At 39.9% G+C, this 19,632-nt stretch overlaps 1 protein-coding gene across 1 annotated transcript; it reads right to left on the minus strand.

The window, feature by feature from the left end:
- Window positions 1-12,869: 12,869 nt before the first annotated feature.
- Window positions 12,870-19,148, minus strand: hnf4b (hepatic nuclear factor 4, beta). Its single transcript, XM_029498462.1, has 9 exons — window positions 19,043-19,148; window positions 17,537-17,708; window positions 17,027-17,121; window positions 15,586-15,692; window positions 14,814-14,972; window positions 14,441-14,528; window positions 14,165-14,317; window positions 13,124-13,381; window positions 12,870-12,943 (listed from the first exon to the last, which is right to left on the minus strand). Exons 1-9 carry the CDS (start codon window positions 19,146-19,148, stop codon window positions 12,870-12,872), a joined length of 1,212 nt encoding a protein of 403 aa, XP_029354322.1.
- Window positions 19,149-19,632: the final 484 nt, after the last annotated feature.

Raw genomic sequence — 19,632 nt, forward strand, 5'->3', positions numbered from 1 at the left:
GTCTCATTTGTAGGTGATAGATAGATAGGGTTAGGGATTGTTTGCATGATATGGTTTATATTCAATTTAGAAATAACTATACGTGGCGGCATCTTTTTGCTAATTGATGAGTCAGTTATGAAATTGCTGTGTCTGATTTTACACAAATCCTCATTGTATAACACTGTAAATAATTATTATATGGGCTCTCATAGGATCAGCAAAATACATCACTGAATCTCAATGAAGGCTGAGAATACTTTTCCCACATTACTGATGTCACTGGGACATCTGCATTAACGCTGGCACTGACTGCTCATGCCAAGACAAATGTCAGCCTGGGCGTCACTGCTAGGTCCCAGCTTGGGGTCGAGAGTTTATTTTATTAGACTATACCAGACTGAAAACGACTTGCCTGCTGCCTCCTGGGCAGTGGTACTGTTGGGGCTCTGGGAAAGGTTTGGTTCCCAGACAAAAAACGGGAAAAGGTCACCAACAAGTAGAACAGCTGACTGGTGGGAGATGCAAAGAGACTACTTTCATTTTTCTAACAATTTATTTTGCAATTCCCACATTGTTGAATAATTAGGTCAGTTCTCCTGTTTAAGGCCGATAGTGACTTGTGCGTAGGTTTACACAAAAGGTTCAGACAGCTGTGATAAATGTATGTCGTGTTTACTTTTGTCTGTGTAATTATGCCTGATTTTCTACGACCAGCCTTCACTATAAAGGAATGTTTCTCTAGCTGTATCTGGACTTCATTTGACATGCACTGTTTCTTGTTACGAGAGCCATACAGTATGTTATCGTGGTATAAAACACAAACCAGAAGTGTTTCTTTTATTTCGTTCTGTAATTTAGAGTCACTAATTATGATAGTGGGTGGATGGCTGTATTTACAATTGCAGTTATATTTGAAATCAGGTTCAGACCAGTCTAAAAGGGGAGAATAAAGAATAAAGAAAAAAAAAAAAACTTTTTCTGACTCTATCAGAGCTATATGTTATGTTTTGGGAGTGGTGGTTTGAGTTTGACGTCTGAGCTGACCAACTTACTCACTGATTGTGGCGTCGTCTCTGTCCAATGAGTAGTAAGTGGTAACAGGAGCTCAAGCTATACTGGCACGAGTGCACATCCATCCCAACAGGCCTGCTGACGCACATCAACTTCAAGCAGACCAGTGTACACTGCTTCAGCCAAGATGCTTTCCTGATGATATCCTCGAAGTCGTGATTCGCGTTTGACTGACATACAGGTTTCATAATACTCTTGCCAGATCGTAGATGATTTGTCCAGACTGCTATGCTCCTCACCATCGACCTTTGTGACTGATTGATTCCTTCAAACTGAAAAAAAGCTACACACAACAAAATAAGGTTTCAGTTTCTCCAGCCAGTATTTTGATTATTGTAATATTTGTCTCTATTTTTTCATTTTATGTACAGTTGCAATCTCAAATATTCAACTCTGTCACCTAAAAAGATGATGTGAATCATGGTTAATGAAAATATCAGACAAAAGCTTCCTTAAACAGCAATGAATATATATTCACAAATATTTGAGTCATTTGGGGAGCTCGAAAATGAAGCTCTTTTCACAAATGTTCATATTATTCAGTCCCCAGCCTCAGTACTTTATGGAACATAATTTTACCATTATTAATGTCCTCCATGTGGGTCCTGTGACCACCACGATTACATTTTTCAACAGAAGGTATCATGTTCCTTTTTAAAACGGCCCACTTAAAAAAAAAAAAAAAAAAAAGGACTTAAATGAACGTCGTCATTTATATAATCCTCTGATGACAGAGAAAACGTCGTGGACAGAAATTGTGTGTGACAATGGCTGATATGCACACTGAAAACATTTTTATGGCCTTCATCCTGATTATCTCCCTGTTTTCCAGTGTCCATCAACACCTTCCAGCATTTGTCTTTCCTTTGCTCCACAGCTGCAAATCCATCCTAGGAAAAAGAGCATAACTTTTAATTAGCACTGGCAGCTCCTGTGCACTTGTGGATTTTGCTGTCCTGGATGTACTCTCTCACAATACCATATATCATTGCCCCCTTTGTGATTATATAACACAGCAGTGAGACTGCGAACACTTCTGTGTTCTCTTTTTGCTGAAGATAACAAAACGCTTTATTTTTCCCCCATTCCCCCAATTATTGTTTTCATGTTTCTGTATCTACTCTGCCCTACATAAAAGATCTCTGCTGCTGTTACTGTTATTTATGGTACTTTTACTACTACTACTACTGCCACAGATGCTTTTTATAGTACTGGTGCTACTGCCTCCACAGATTCTTTATAACCATTTAAAACAAAAAACAAAACAAAGTTAAAGCAGTGTTAATTAAACTTCTAAAATGAATTCCCTATGAAACCTAAAAGTAATGTGAAAAAACTAAAAGTAACAAGCAATCCAAATACAGTAGTTATAAAACTAAAGGGTTTCACCGCATAAGTTTCCAATCTGTTTGAGGATGAGACCAAGAAGATGACTCATTGTGACAGACTAAGCTACCGGATGGTCCTGGCCTTGATGGCAATGTGGAGAAACGTCTGATTGACAATTAAGATTCAGCTACGTGGAAAGTTTAGTTTCAGTCTCGAGACAAAGATGTCAAGTTAAATTCAGTGCGAACCAGCCTGAGGAAGACAGATGACTTACAGATGGTATATCCCCCATCTGCATCACAATCTATACTGAATTGTTAAATCGTAAACAATAATATACAATATAATTTCCCCAGTTAAAGTTACAGCTTTTAATGATGTAAATCCAGTCAGGTCAATAAATCGGGCTTTTTTGTTTTCGATTATAAAACCCACCGTCCTGCATGTTCTTAGCTGGATGACAACGAAATGACGGATAGGATTGGGTTGATGTGCTGTAGCTGAAGCTGTGCTTTCCTACTATTTCCCTTAAGGATCCAAGAATCAAGTCTGACAGTCTAACGTTGGCAATGGTTTGTGTTGAAAGGAGGTGCGTAGTGCAGTTGGATCATTCACTGTGTGTGTGTTTTTAAGAACAGAGTTAACAGAGGTGAGCCACTTCTGAAACCTCTGTCCTCAAAACAAAACTCTAAAACTAGAGGTGTGTATGGAGTCGAAGCCTTGGTGCATATGGGTTTTTCGGAAACCTGTCTGTGAGTGAGTGTCACAATGACACGCTCACAATAATGCTGAAAATTAATTAGGAAATTAACTATGTGGACAAAAACCACAGAATTAACATGTTTATAGGAGTCTGTAGGATACACTGGTTTTTGGACATTGTCATTCAAACATCTACAGTCTTTGGTACTTTTGTGGTGCTTTAATTTCTCTACTTTGTAGGTTGCCAATTTTTGTTATCACCCATCCTCAGTCAGTTTTCCTTAATTAAGCAGCAACAACCTGAAAACTGTTGAAAAGACACTTTGCTACTATCCCTATTAACCATTCCTGTTTTATTTGTGGCTCAAGAGACTTTACAATCGTCTGTTTGAGGTGATGAAAAGATCAATAGCTACCCTGCCTGTTGAACTTCATGTCTGCAGTCTCCAGCTGTATCCCTGAAGGGGTCCAAACTGCAACATTTCAATACTGTAACAGAAAGAAAACCACTGCCAGTGACCAGACAGGAGACCTTTCACCATCATATAAATATACATAACATATTGATTTGGGGAAATCTAATGCATATGTTGGACTTTACGTGCCAAAGAACACAATTTATTGTCCAAAAGCTTTGCTTGTCACAGTGTGTTCCTCTCCAGTGGAAAAAACCCAAACTGTGAGGGGTAGTGTTGAGGTTTGGCCCCCCCCAGAGCGTCTCTGTGCGTCTATGAAAGCAGGTGCTTTCAGGGCTGCTCTGCATCGCGGTGGCCAACAACCCTAAAAGTCGACAGCCTTTCTTCCAACCTCCATTTGTGTTGCTCTTCTTTGTTTGCATGTGTGTGTAGATTGGCCTCTTTTGGAACTCATTCGGAAGTGGTCCAAATAATCTGGCTACGAGTAAGCATTGTGGGGATGTTGGTCAACAAGGGAGAAACTCAACACACTTCTCTACCTTGTACTAGCAAACACAGCTGTTCCTGCATCCTGACGTTACCCCTCTCTGTCTCCTTTGCCCAGAATTCCCTTGGCCAAACAAACTATGCAGGTCAACACAGCAGCGGCGGGTTTATGCTGAGGTGTGTTAAACAAGTATTAGTTTCTAACTCAAATGTTACTGCTGTGAGAGCTGACTGGGCCTGATATGCTTTTGGCAGAGACATTTGTGTTGTATAATAAAATTAACTGCCTACTGTATAACCACACTTATTAGAGGACGGAATTGTGGTGGATCATGAACTTGTGTTCAATCACCATAACAATATAAGTAAATTTCAATTTAAATATCAACTTGATCAGGTTCCACCAGTCTATCAGCCTGCAGTAAAGTCAAGCTTTCATTGCAATTGTTCGCATATGGGTTTATTTTTATGTGTGCATTTGATGACAAAGCATTTGGGGTGCTCCGAGAGATTCAGCTATAAACTAACTGTTGTGTTTCATTAAGGGTTTTCTGCAAACTAAATTTCAATGCTTCAGCCAAACAACAACAACAGTTTTGGAAACAATTATGACGAAGGGAAAAATGAATAAAGCGACACGCCACACACACAAGCACTACATTAAAACTGAATTCCCACTATGTGACTGTGAAGACAGATTCCTGTTTCACATTTCCTGTCTGAGCTTGGTATTTTTTGCACTAATGCGTCCCTCTGTCCACAGGATGTCCCCGGGCTGTTCTCTCTGCCTTGTCAGTCACCTGGCTGTCCTCGCCTGCTTGTTCACCTGTGTCTCATTCCCTAATCACCAACTCTTCACAACCAGATCAGACCCCAGTCCATTTGCCTGTTGTCTTCTCACAGGCATTTGCCAGATTGTTGTCAGTCATGAGTGGCAGTTTGTTGTTTACCAGTTACCTGTAGTTGTTGTTAGTACCGTAGTGTGAATGTGTGTTGTTGTGCTGCAAACAATTAAACTTGGTTAGACTCAGGAAGAAAAGCTGCTGCCATGCAAAGGAAGGGATAATAAGCAAACAAGCAAATCTGCAAATCTGTTACCCACATTCCCACCTGCCATTCCAGTTTGATGTTGCAAGGTTCCAGATTTGAGACATTTATATCCCAAAAGGGAAGTACAACAACACACATACACTCAGCTCAAAAAGAAAATTCAGAGAAATCCGCTGATGCAACTTTTCCTCCTTCTGGAGCACGACTGTGAGATTATGAATAAAATGCCATGCTGATTAGCTTTAGTGGTGTGGTTATAACGTCTCTAACCTTCCTTTCCAGAAAAAATTGTGTGCCCAGGATCTTTCAGCCCTGATGTCTGACAGTAATCTTTTTGAACCTTTTCAGTCTGCTCTTACTCCCCTGATACGGCACTTTATAAAATGGTAAATGATCACCAGCTTTCTATGGACTCAGATATCGCCCCACAGCTTCTCTTAATTGACTTCAATTCAGCTTTTGAGATCATAGATCACTACATACTAGACCATTTGGCATCTCTGGCCTACCTTATGTGGTTTGAGTCTTATTTAACTTGAAAGGAGACTCTACTCTTTCTATGATAATGCTACACTGTTTTCTGCTGAGATATGTAGGGTACCCAAGGGCTATGCTTTTACCGCCTCATATTTCATCTCTTGGCCAAATTATATTCTGTCATGGTCTTATTTTCAACTGCAACACTGATACTCAGACTTATCCTCCTTGAAAAGCCGATGAGCCTCTTCAAATGATTGCACTGGGGGCGTCCTTTTCTACTGTGAAAAGCTGGATGTCAAAGAAAGATCATTGTGCTGACTAAACATGAACAATAATTTGATCCATTAACAGTAAACCTCAATAACTTTTGGATTTTTCAGAGTAGGAAAGCAAGAACTTTGAGATCACAACTACTCCTCCTTCTGATGGCCTTTCACCTAAAGCACATCCCTAAATTGTCTCTGATATAGTTGAGCCCAGTTCAGGTTTTAGGGTTAAAATTAAAATCCAAACTTTGTTGTTAACTACAATGTATGTATAAACCTAAATGTACATTATAGTCCATGTGATCCCGCAAACACGATTAATCTTTTTTGACATTTATCTCACCACATGTGTGTCCAGTGCATATCTTTCTTTGTCTTTTTTTTTTTTTTTTTTTATTCGGGGCTATATAAATAAAATTTATTCAATGTTGTTGTATAATTTGCTCTTGTGAGAGCCTTTTGTAAGACTTTATATACCCAGAGCAGAAACCTGGCCATCTCATAAAATAGAGCTTAGAGCTTTGCTTGGGTCCTGTAGACACAAGATAGGATGGCTTTTAAAACATCAGTTGCATTTGCCCGACAAAGGGCTTTTGTAGCTTTAGTAAGACTCGCTTTATGGTTACACTTTATAGTTGACTGATGTAAAAGCGGAGTGCTGTTTCAAGCCTGAATTTGTTTGTCTCCATCACTTAAGTGATACAAAATTTTCTGGGCAGTACTGTGCACTTGAGTTTTTGTTCTTGTCCCGTTGAAGTCTACAGGTCTGTGAATCCAATTCATTTCCAAAGTTAAATGCACTTTTATCTAGGCCTACTTTCAAAATTGAAAATATGCCACATTTACTCTTGCCGGGGATAATCTTTAGGGGCTTGACAGATCTTATCTTGCCCAAATGCTCAAGTTGACTATTTTTACTATAACAAGCAACTTATTTTGAAAAGCATTTTTCTCAACGTTGAAGTGTAACCTCTCCGTACAGGGTTCCTGATTGAAATTCAGACCATGGTGAGAGCAGCTCTCTGTGCAGCTATATTTAGGTGGAGCGTTTTCCAGTCATAAATCCATATTACAAAGAAGACTGCTGTCTGTCTCTGCTACCCAACAGGGCAGAGAAAACATCTGGATAGTAGACCTCATACCCTGACTTACCACCTAATGTGGTAAGTTTTTAACTCAATGGTCAATAATGGTCTATAATGTAGCGATTCTAATATATATTTTTTCATATATGTATATATATATATATATGTTTGGACACACTTGGACACACTTCTCATTCAAATGAATAGGAAAGTGTGTCAAAACTTTTGGCCTGTACTGTGTGTACATATATATATATATATATATATATATATATATGTAGTGTGGAAATTTGTGTTTGGTACATTATTTCTTTGTTATAACAATGCTCTCAGGCAATAAATCTCATACCATTGGAAAGTGTATTTTTTCCATTTTAAATGGTGCCACATTTGTAAGGAACATGCATTTGTGGGATGAGCAGCAGGGCTGAGTATGTGGGTTGTGACCATGGCAGGGCAATGCCAGAGACAGGCCACAAAGTGGGAGTCACATGAAGACAACGCCCTAAGAAGACCGTCTTCTCACCCTGTCAGCATTTGGGTACCATAACCTGTCTTCTACAGATTTGCAGTCAAGGTTTACAGCCGATGGCTCCCTGACCAGACAGTCTGTAACAGATAAAAACCAATCTCCAGTCTCATAGGGCTGCCAGGAAGCCTGCCATCACTGCCCTTCAGTGTCAGGCCCCTTTGCACTGGTGTTGGCAACACATGCACTGGAACCTGAACATGTGGAGGAATGTTATGTTCAGCGATGAGTCTAAACTTGGCCTACAGCAGTGGGATCATAGGGTCAAAGTGTGGAGAAGACACAGAGAACGCTATGCTGATTGCCGCACCAATAGTGTAACATCTTTTGGATGCAATCTCAATGCAGAGAGATATCAAGATGAGATTCTGCAACCAGTGGCAATATCTCCATTTCTCCACAGTCTGGGACTGAACTCTGTCCTCCAACATGACAACACAGAGCGGTTTATGAGAGACTACCTCCAGAATTTGAGAGTGGAGACGATGGAATGGCCTGCCGGCATTCCTGACCTCAACCCCATTGAACACTTGTGGGATCAACTTGGGCATGCTGTTCATGCCAGAGTGACCAACGCAACCATGTTGGCTGACTTGCGACAAATACTGGTTGAAGAACGGGATGCCATCCCACAGCAGTGTGTGACCAGGCTGGTGAACGGCATGAGGAGGAGGTGCAAGGCTGTTGTGGCTGTGTACGGTTCTTCCAGATGCTACTGAGGCTCCTGTTTGTTAAATGAATAGATTGCCAATATCTATGAAATTGCCAATATGTCTTGTTCTTCAAACTTCAGTCATCCAGTCCACCAAACACCAAACAAGAGTCAACGGCAAAATAAGCTGCTTGGCTTTGGCAGAGGAGATTTGTGGGCGTAACCCACATATGCTCTGCTGCTCATTCCCACAAATGCATGTTCCTTACAGATGTGGCACCATTTAAAAGGGCAAAAAACCGGCTTTCCAAATGTATAAGATTTAGAAGCATTGTTACAATATAGAAATAATCTACAAAACACAAATTCCCATATATATATATATATATATATATGTGTATACACTATATCGCCAAAGTAATCGCTCATCTGCCTTTACTCGTATATGAACTTAAGTGACATCCCATTTTCCAAACTCTCTTAGAGTTTGGACAATTCCATGCTCCCAACTTTGTGGGAACAGTTTGGAGAATGCACCTTCCTGTTCCAACATGACTGTGCACCAGTCCACCATGCAAGGTCCAAAAAGACATAGATGAGAGAATTTGGTGTGGATGAACTTGACTGGCCTGAGTCCTGACCTCAACCCAATAGAACACCTTTGGGATGAATTAGAATGGAGACTGAGAGCCAGGCCTTCTTGTCCAACATCAGTGCGTGACCTCACAAATGCATTTCTAGAAGAATGGGCAAGAATGGTCGAGAATGTGTGTGTGTGTGTGTGTCTTTGGATTTTGTTGCTGTCTTCATTTGAATTAAACAGTCAAAATACGAAAAAATACAAAACGTTGGGGTCAACAATGAGGAAAAACCCCAGAATGCACTGAGCTGGACCTTGTTGTTGATGTTGTCAGCCACGTTTCCTGCTGGGCACCACAAAAGAGTGCTGACAGCAGTGAGCTCATCCCTCTCAGTCATGGCCGACAAAACATTCAGTCTTCCAGCATCCAAAGCTAATCTGCTGTTTTATTTTTTCTGTATTGGATCCAGTGTCTTTTGCCCGCTCTTCTCTGTCTACGTGTTTCTTGTTTCAGGCCTAATTAATGCTATTCTCACACATTTTGGCATTAACCATGAACGAATTGGATGATCTAAACTAAATTAGTTTCAGAAAATCATAATTTTTGGTGAAGTGGTATTTTAATTACAACAATATGTTCATAGAAACTGTTCCCATCAAATGAAATAAAATGTGAAAAATGAAACTGTGAAAACTGCAAAATGTCCACTAGTTGAATTTTATTCTTTTTTTTTTTTTTTAAATTATAACGCATTTCCTACAGGTGATGTAATTTTTTTGTAGCTAATACCATTCTCAGCCATACAATGGAAAGTAGGTTTTATAGCCTCGTTGTGTGAAGTTTTGAATTGAAAATAGCAACTGTGTGTATTCAGCTGCTGTCTGTGAAGCATTTTCCATTGATTTTGTGAGCTGTGGGAGTGTGTCTGCACATCACATCTTAGGAAATGTGACCACAATATTCCTTCATTCTTTCATCAGTACATTTAGAAAAAATGGTTTTCAAGTGATCCATGCTGTTTATCATTCACTTGTTTCATGTGGCACTCCTCTTTATGCTTCAGAAGTTGTTGTTTTTTAGCTTTAATGTGAACTTTCAAAACTGCAACAGACTCAAATGTGATTTCAACAAGCTCTGATTTAATGATGTTATCATTTCCCTGTTGACTTTCCACATCGGAGAAATCAAGAATAACTGTAGCATAGCTAAACCATTCTTCCCCGTCAGTGAAGGGAGTCAGACAGGTTTCTGTGTGCTTTGGGAGTTTGCAGATGACATACAGTTGAGAAGACATCCCAGTAACTCCAGGATATTTGGGAGTTTCCTGGTTTATCCTCTCTGCACTTTTTCTACCCATTTCCTGTCTTCTGTTCACATTTTTTAATATTATGAGTTTCTGGATGATTTTCTTCCTGCAATTGTTTTGTCTCCTGATATTTCTCGATCACTTCAGTTCCATCAGCCGGTTAGTTCAGTAAATGTGTATAATCCAGTCTGTCTTCCTTTCAGCTGCCAAATTGTCTTTGCCTGACTATTCAGATGAGCTTTGTTAGTAGCTGACATTTCCTTGTGACCATACTATTTTTTTTTTAATGCCATTTTGCCTTTTCCTGCTCCTCACAATTGTTCTTTGCTATGCTGATAAACTTAACTTGTATGACCACTGGCTTTCAACTCACGATTTCTGAACTCTCGCCCAGACTGTTGTGTGATCGCTGCATGCGAGTTTGTTCCCTGTTGGAGGAAAAGAAACGCTTCTAGTTCAAACACTGTCAACACACAGCAGGTGTGTGAAACAAAAAGAAAGTAACATGAAGTCCCTGCATGTTTGTTAAAGAACCAGGCCAGTACAGACAGAACCTCCTGCCTCTGGACTCCCTCCAGCCTGGAGGTAGAGAGTGACATTTACAGCTGAGAGCAAGATGAGCTTTTAATACCGATGACTGTGCTTTCTGCTGGGCCTGACGGATCAATAATTTGTTGGCACTGCAGGCCCCTGGGAAGGAAAACAACATCACAGCAGAGTCACTGCTGAACCTCTTAACAGTGACAAATGGTGAAACCTGAGTATGACGAGGATTCCATTTTCATCTCATGTTCCTGAATGCCTATTTTGTGATTTGAGGACCGTTTGGTAAGATATGACATCTTTGATACATCCGGCCAACAACTGAATTGAAAGCAAATGGACTTAGGTTTGTCTTATCCAAGGGGCTTCATCAGTTCACAATGCATCAATCTGACTAGTCCTTAGTCTGAAATGATTGCTTTCAATTCAATTGCTGGCTGGATATGACTATGACCTGGATGAATGAGCATATTCACAGACATCTTTGATACATTACCTAATTTCATATTGCTTTGTTTACAACCAAACCACCAAAATGTTTGACCTCTAATTTATTTACTATAATCCTTGTACCGAATCGACTGGGCTTATGCTTTTCTTTCCTTTGGAGGAATATACTTGAAAAGACATGTTGTTATGCTGTTTGTGGTGAAACGATAAATTACATTTAGCATAAAATTATTTACAGAAGAATAGAAGTGCCCTCTAGACTTACTTTTCCAGTCACATATCTGTTTCCAAATTTCCTCCAACAGGATAAAACGGTGAAGTCCTCCCTCCTGCTGATAGTGGTGAACATAACTTCCCACATTTCTCTCTCTCTCTCTCTCTCTATATATATATATATATATATGTGTGTGTGTGTGTGTGTGTGGTGGAAGTCTTCAGAATGTCTTGTTGAAAACATGATTTCATTTTATTTTGTCTGTGAATAGCCAGTGTCAGGAAATGTGATCATAGTTGTGAGTATTTGCTTTTTAATTTTGTACACGAACAACGCATATTTGTCAGTCTGCTCTGCGCCGTCCTCCACAGTGTCCCATTGTTATGGCCAGTGTGTCCTTCTTCAGTTGAGAGAAATTGGGCTGTTCTGTTTACTATATGCAGGTGTAAGAGTGCAAGCCAAGCACATACTGTATTTGCTGTCAGAGAAATGTAAACATTGAGAAGACTTCCACCATCTGTGGAGAAGATCTTTTTCCTTGCATTACAATGAACCACTTAGCTTTATGGGCTTATGTAATGTTATGTAACTTATTTTAACATCAAACATTCCTCCACTGATTAGGTAAAGTTTAACTGGCGCAGACTCCAGACTACAGACTACTGTCATGAATGGAAAAACGAACACAATATTACGTAGCTAACCTGATTTCTGTGATCCATGAGTATCTTTGCATGCATGAATTTAGATTATATCCTCTATTGTGGATATGGTTGCCAATGGCTTCAGGGAAAAAAATTAATGATGGATTTCTCTCCATTGAGGTAGGAGGTCAGTAATTAAGGTATGCAAACAGAGGAACCAGAAGGTGGGTTTCATTAACAGAATACGCTTTCATCGTCAAGCTATATTGAGTCATTGCACCCTCTCTCTGAAGTCCCTTCTAACATCAATAACCTTCACTAAGCATCAAGCTTATCACTGTTTCCACAACCAGTGCCAGAACACAACAGCCACCTGACAGGTCCAGTCTTTATTGGAGATAGCGATGCCAATTCAGTTGTAAGTCCTAAAAGGATAGCCAATCTTTGCTTGAGATGGTTACCACTTTCTTTAAGTCAAAATTCTTTTTTTTACCTCTGATGTATTTTGAATCCTACTTATGTTGGTAACTGAGATATGACTCTCTCTCTCTCTCCGCTCAGAGTTGCATGCACATCTTTCACCATAGAAATATCAGTAATGGCTTTCATTATAAACACAAACTTGACTCACATCAGCCAAAAAGAGCTTTCCTAACAGACGTTTTATGCCCTCTGCTGACAAACATTGAGTCTTGCAGTTAAGCTCCAGAAGAGAGTGAAGCTTAAAAATTAAACTGTAAAAACTTGTGTATTGAGTAAATTATTTTTTAGTCGTCTTTTATTAAAACATTAGATATTATCAATATAGTGATGAATGCCTCCTGTATAAAGAGGGAGGTATAAATAAAGACAACCCAAAACCCAAGACCCCAAAACTTTATTACACTGAGGGTTATCTGCACAAGTATCCACAGCTTTTTCTTGATTAAGTTTTGACTTCTGTGTTTTTTGATCTGTACATACATCTCACTGCTAGTCTGTGGCAGCAGGGAAGAACTGTGTGAGCCAGACAGACTGCCGCTTTTACATTTAGCAACGATCAATAAGTTGGACTATGAGACTCACTAAACACTAAAAGTGTTCTTACTGCAATCTGAGGATGCCATTGGTCAGCTTTGTAGGTGAAGAACTTTCCTGGGCATGAGGATTGTCAGTGCCTGAAGGAAAAGAAACAGGAGCAGACGATTACTGAAAGTGATAGCCATTTAACATATTTACATTTCAGACTGAAATTTTAAATATGGCGACCTTAGTATAAACTCATTACCTATTGCAGTCCAAAGTTTACAGCGGAGTAAAATTTAAGTCCGTTCTTGCAACTGAAATAATAACAATACCTGTAGATAGTCCATTCCCTGCTTTGGCTCCCTCTCCCAGCAGCATCTCCTGCAGAAGACTGTCCATTTGGGCTTCACCCAGCAGCCGTGCTAAGTGAAGAGTCTCCACCATCTGCCAGGCCACACTCTGCAGGGGAGGAATGATCAGCAAGAGCTCCCCAAACCTTCCTCGTTTCTCACAGGTTACTTCTTCCAGCAGAAGTTGGGCCTGGAACCGTAGATCTCGAACTAGCCGAGGACTTTCCAAACTGGGACAGGCTACGCAAAAGGAAGAACACATATACAGAAAAGGAAAATGTGCTGGGGATGAAAACTTTAGTTATTTGATTGAGAATTAGAGGTGACTAAACTAAAGGTATATTATTTAGCACTGTCATTTAATCGCATATGAAATGTTTCTAAGATTTTATTTGCTTACTAGCTGTGAAAAATGCAATCCTCAATGCATTTATGTAATTGGTTCCAATAACTAGTAAATAATAAAACTGAGTCATTAAAGTGCATCTGTTAATTGAATGAGGAGCAAAAGGAGTCTTTTTGGTCACTCTGGTGTGATTTTTAAATGAAAACATTTTATATATATATATATATATATATATATAAATCTATATAGTTTTACATTTTGTAACTTTTGAAAGGACCTGTAATCCTGATTGTATACATAAATCAGAGCTACTTTGTATAGTCACAAAGCAGCAGGGTATAATGAGAATAACAGGAAGTAGTAACGCAAATTGTTGTTTTTTTCTGGTTCATTGTAAAATCTTTGAGTGAAGTGATTGAAAAGAGATTTGAATAAAGGTTGGGGGATAAATCCAAAAACACACCAAAGCTGAATCACCAGGCAGCCTGCCTGACTGCCAAGAACTTCACCACATCCTGATATTATTGGAAAATTCTGAAGCCAGACAGAAACATTCAGACTAAACTAGATGCAAAAGCTACCCCCCCCCCCCCCCCCAAAAAAAAAAGGGATCCAAGAGAGAACATGTGGCAAAACAGAAATGACAATCCACTGCCACCACCTTCTCACAGACTGACCTGGGGAAAAGAAAACGATGGTTTTGAGGCAAGCAAACTCTTTGTCTGTGATGTCCAGCTCTCTGAGAGGTTTGACCAACTCTTCTTGGATTCTGAATGCCACTCTGGACACCTCAATCTGTGCATCTCTCAAGGTGATCACAAAATCATTGCCTGCTCAATAAACATAAACATTCCCAATCATATACATCGTGGATGTTTTAAATAGTACTGATAACTGAGATAACAAAAATGCATATCCTGAGGACAACAAAAGGGCCACGATCAGTTTTATACCTAGAAGAATGAGATTGTTGTAAGGTAGTGACCGCCTTGCGGCTCCTAGAATAAGATGTTCTGCAGAGTGAGTTTGGAGGAGGGTTACCTGCAAGCAAACATGCACAGGCTCCCAGTCATATACAGCTTTAAAATGCAAATTGTCATCCAAAGCATTTCCCTCAACCTAGAAATGTATACATCCTTTGAATCTATGCTAAAAATTAAGTCAGCCACTGTTACATGGGTTAGTTTAACGTGAAGGGTTCTTTATATATTCTGTCCCACCCTGTGATGGACTGGTGACCTGTCCAGGGTTTACCCCACCCTCCCCAGAGGGAGCTGGGATTGGCTCCAGCACACCCCGTGACCTGGAAATGGAAAGGCCTCATACCTTGTCACGTATTGGAAGGTTGCAAAACTCTGGGATGTGTTTTGCCCATTCCACCAGCAGGAGGAGTTGCTGCTTCATGGACTGAAACACGTCCCTCATTCCAGCTGTCCTCTTGTTGGTGATGACGACATGACTTTCAGGTGAGGCCAAAACTGGGAACTGAGAAGAGCAGAGAAAAAAAAGCAAGTTCACAGTGGGCTTAGGATACACTGCAATTTGAGAATGCACCTAAGAGAAAGTGCATGAGTGCATCTGGCAAACAGAGATGAGGGAGATGAGGATGCCGACAGCTGTATGAGTGCTTTGGCACTTGCAGAGCTTTAAATGTGAAAACAAGACAATGTTTGTTGATGTTTTGTTGACTGCAGGACCCCACCAGGATACGATGCAGTTGCTCATTTGGAAATCATCTACTTTATTTCTGTGCATTTCTCGAAGCATGTGTCTGGTTGTTATTATTCATTTGAAGGTAATTGAACATCGGCACACAATCCCAGATCAAGTGGTGCAATTAAACGGGCTATGATTAGATGGGATCCCTTGGCAATTTTGTCATTTCTGAGGAGTAACTTAATCCAGCCTACAGCTACAACCTTTGCAGAATCGAATCCCTACTTTTCGAAGAAGTAACTTATTTCTTCCTCGTCTCTGACCTTCACCAACGTGATTTCCAAAAATAGTACAGGAATCCCTTGCCTGGTATATATAAGAAAAGTGTCTGTATCTGTTGCAGACTTTTTTTTATAGGAGATCTTAAGCAACAGCATTTTACCTGTTGAACGCTGGCCTCTGCCTGCAGGAGAACGCTGATGGACAGACTGCCCGCTGTCTGTCCTTTGGCTCTGTGACTGTTGATGCAGTCTCTCTCATTTTGAACAGCTGGAGATTAAAGAGCGCAAATGAAAGAACCATCAGAGACATTTCTTGGCTTCTCCAGATGTAAGTGTTGGGTATTTTTTTTTTTTTTAATGCCTCAGGTGCAAACATGTCCTAAAAGACCTACTATTTGATTCCACAAGGCTCCTCCTCCTCTGTGACATTGAAGTTGCTGGTATGACCAAAATTAGCTGGGCCAAATGTTGTCTAATTTGCAAATGGGGTGGACATTTGTGAAAATAAATAAATAAAATCTTTGTGTTGTGCCAAAAGTCTCCTTTTTTGAAGATTTGAGTTTCATATAGATTCATATTGTGTAGTTCCTGTCATGTAAACATACATGTATACTGAATTAGTATTCTGATGTTGACAACAGCCATTTGCCATGGACAATAAAAAGTGGCGTAGATACCGAGACGCTTGATGATGTGGATAATATTTAGTGGAAGAGATGGCATCAAATGTTGACGACCCTGTGAAAGTCATTAGAAACAGGGCAGTCTGAAAGGCGTCAGATTGATTCTAATATGGCTTTCAGACAACAGGACAGAGCGTTGAACTAATCAGCCATCAGAGCTGTCCCATCAGCGACCAATCAGGAGTGTATTAATCAAACAAGAAGACGAGAGCAAGCAGGAGACTTGCCTTCAATGAGACGGTGCTGCATGACAATATCAAATAGGAATGTTTTGTGGCGCATCGGTTAAGCCCAGATCAGTAAACAGTCACAGCGGGCATGCTCAGAGGTCAAATGTAAAATGCCTGGTATCTTATTCGACAGCATGTTATGCAAAACAGGCAAATTACTGAAGTGAACTTTTCTATTAGTAGCACTGGCCTTCACTGCAGGGGGCTGTAACCGACGGAAGTAAGAAGAACAAATATTTGCCCATAAGACAAGTTAATTATTCATGTGTGGAGAGTATCTATGGCTCCTCTGATCACATCTCTCTTTCCCTGCTTATCTGTTGGAGCCAGAGAGAGATAAGACCAAAGAGACATATAGGGCACATAAATACACACAACAATCAATAATGATGCACTTGTACAAAAAAAAAAAAAAAAAAAGACTCAAAAAACGTTTCTTTCATGAAACAACCCTTGATGTTCTCCTCTTTTTCCTTTCTTTTTTTAAACATTTCCTTGAAGTAGACATGACAGTTTCTTTATGTGTGCGGTGTGTAATACTATTTGGATTTTTACGGTTTGAAACTTTTATCTGTATCTTTTATGCATGTTCTTGTGGCTCAGTTACTACCTCTTTTTAATTCAAACATCGAAGGGGCACTTTACTACTTGAAATAAAGCTGTATTGGAAGATGAAAAACATTTCTGACCTTCTTTTCTCATTCCGGCCTTGAAACACTCTTGTAGTCTACAGTAACGACACTGGTTTCTTCTGTGCTTATCCACAGAACATTTCCTGTCGAACCTAGAAAAAAAAAAAAAAATCAACTGAGTTCTTCCTTTATAATCATCAGAATAAGTTATACATATTGAATACTCTGAGGTTTAGGCGTGATTGTAGTTGCCTGACAACTCAGTCTGCACTCAGAGACACGACCTAAGATGTGACAGAATCTGTAGTTGATAAAGTTTGAGTCAATGAACCGCTCACACAAAAAAACCAGCTACAGCTACGTCTCACCCCCGACCCTGTTACATATACATGATTGTTTCCATGCCTGGACTTGCCTGAGCAACTATGACTGCCGGTTGATTTTCTATTAAAAAGCGACACTTCCTCTGTAACATGTCTCACAGTACTGTACAACGGATACTAAGATTAGCAACCCCAGTGTCCATCACATAATTTTTTCAAACTGGCAATCTAGGATAGAACTTACCGACAGCTGTAAGTGTGGTTCTTGCGAATGCTCCTCCTGAAGAAGCCCTTGCAGCCATCGCAGCTGGCTATGCCATAGTGCTTACCTGTGGCTCTATCTGCACATATGGAACACTGATTCCTGCCTCCATCAGGACATGACAGTGATGAGGTGGCTGCTAAATCTGGTGAATCTGCCAGTTAAAATTTGAGACATGTGACAGACATTAGGATTATCCGGCAGTGTGATTTTCTAAGTCCTTTCACTTTGTTGCTAATAAATAAATATCTCTGTGCCTAATCGAACATGCCTCAGAAGCATCTGAAACAGAATTTAAAAGAACACCAGCTTTGTTAAGAGCACGCAGACACATTGACAGACATGATCCTTTGTGATTCCCTTTATCAACCAGGGCACATAATGAGTCTTATTCCACCACTGTGAACGGAAATAACTTTGCAGATGGTCATGGCATTGCAGTAAACTTTGATTGCGAACCTACAGCCCCTTAGGAATCAGCTGACCAGTCTTTCACAGGCTTAGCAGGAGCAATAGCATTGATGATAAAACCAGGGTTATAGGTAGTGATATCACTTCTCTATTTGACTTCAACTGCCCTGAGCCTCAGAGGAGAAGCGCTGCTTATTACTCAGGAGGAAAAGAAAACTCCCCATTTAATTAAAGCAGTTAGAGGTCAGTGGCGAGCCAAAGTCCACTACTCTGACTAATTTTACGTTGGCTGCTCTGTTTAAATTCTCCTTCCACGTTGAACTAAATTACATCTTGCCAGGGTTTGATTTCAGGCAGGATTGTCTCACTTTAAAAGCACTGACCGTCAAATGCACATTCCTGATGCTGTGTTCCTGGATGATGCCTGTACTGTACGGACCCTAGGCTATAATGTATGTAAATTGCACACTTAGTTTAGGGAGATGAAGCAGCTAGGAATTGCGATTTAACAGGGAAAATGCTTTCTGTGGTCAAAGATCAGTTAGATTGAATTAAGAGATTAGAAATACGTTTGCCTTGCAGTTATCTGAATTTGAAGAGCAGTCTGTTGGTAAAGCGCTTTCATTTAAAGCGGCAGGGAAAGGGCTTGATTCAGCTGAATGGAAGGCTAATTATAATGATGGCTGGGGATAAGATTGTAAAGGGAATTCGATGAGAATGTAAACTTATGTGAAATGAAAAAAAAAAAAAGAAGATTTCATCACCAATTTTTAGGTTAATTTTGCATTTGAATTTTTGCATTTTGCAAAAATGCAAAACAGATTGTGTGTTTTCGCGCTGACTTCTGACCACTGATTGGACTGAACAAGCAGTTCAAATCTTGTGAAAGGCTGCAGGAGGACATTATTTCAAATCAGACATTAGATTGAGGAAATAATTAGTATATCAGTCAAAATGATTAGCATAAAAAGTGGAATATTAACTGCAACTTAATAAATGTGGATTGATGAATGTAGCTAAAGATTTACACTTGTTGTCCAGAGTGATTTTGGTGAAGCTGTTTCCTTCCTTCCATACCTGCTGTTTCAGTTTGCAGGGGCATCTTCACTCCCTGGTTTACAAGGTCGGTTTCTGTGCTGCAATGAGTGAAGGCCAGTTTAAGGATAGTCTCAGTAAGCTTCATGATGAAGCTCTTCGTGTAAAAGGTTTACTGACTGTCACATCCAGATCACACGTACAGCTCAGTTTCTCATCACAAGAAATTCCATTTCTGGAGCAGATCTTCCCTCTTTGCCCGCAGTCGTCTCATTTTTGTCTTCTCTGTCCTCGTCACACACTTTGCATTGCCACTTTAAACAGTAGAAAAACTGCTCTGTGACAGACCACTCCAGTGACTTCACAGCAGTAAAATTTGTCCCACTGTCTGTTTGCTTTTTGCTTATCAGTAAAATATATAAAGGGGAGAGTTCAAAAACAGATAAATGGGACTCACTGTGGGGACTAAAAAAAGATAAGACTAGTGAGAAAGATGTGTGACTTGCTACAAATACATTCATGATTACTTAATTTTATTGGGAAAATAAATGTCATCAAAAAAGTCAATATAGCCAAGGCAAGTCCAAAGGTTACATGCCGAGATGTCTTTTATCGAATTTTTAGTGGAAAAT

Source organism: Echeneis naucrates, chromosome 3 (genome assembly GCF_900963305.1).
Source record: "Echeneis naucrates chromosome 3, fEcheNa1.1, whole genome shotgun sequence".
Taxonomy (NCBI): domain Eukaryota; kingdom Metazoa; phylum Chordata; class Actinopteri; order Carangiformes; family Echeneidae; genus Echeneis; species Echeneis naucrates.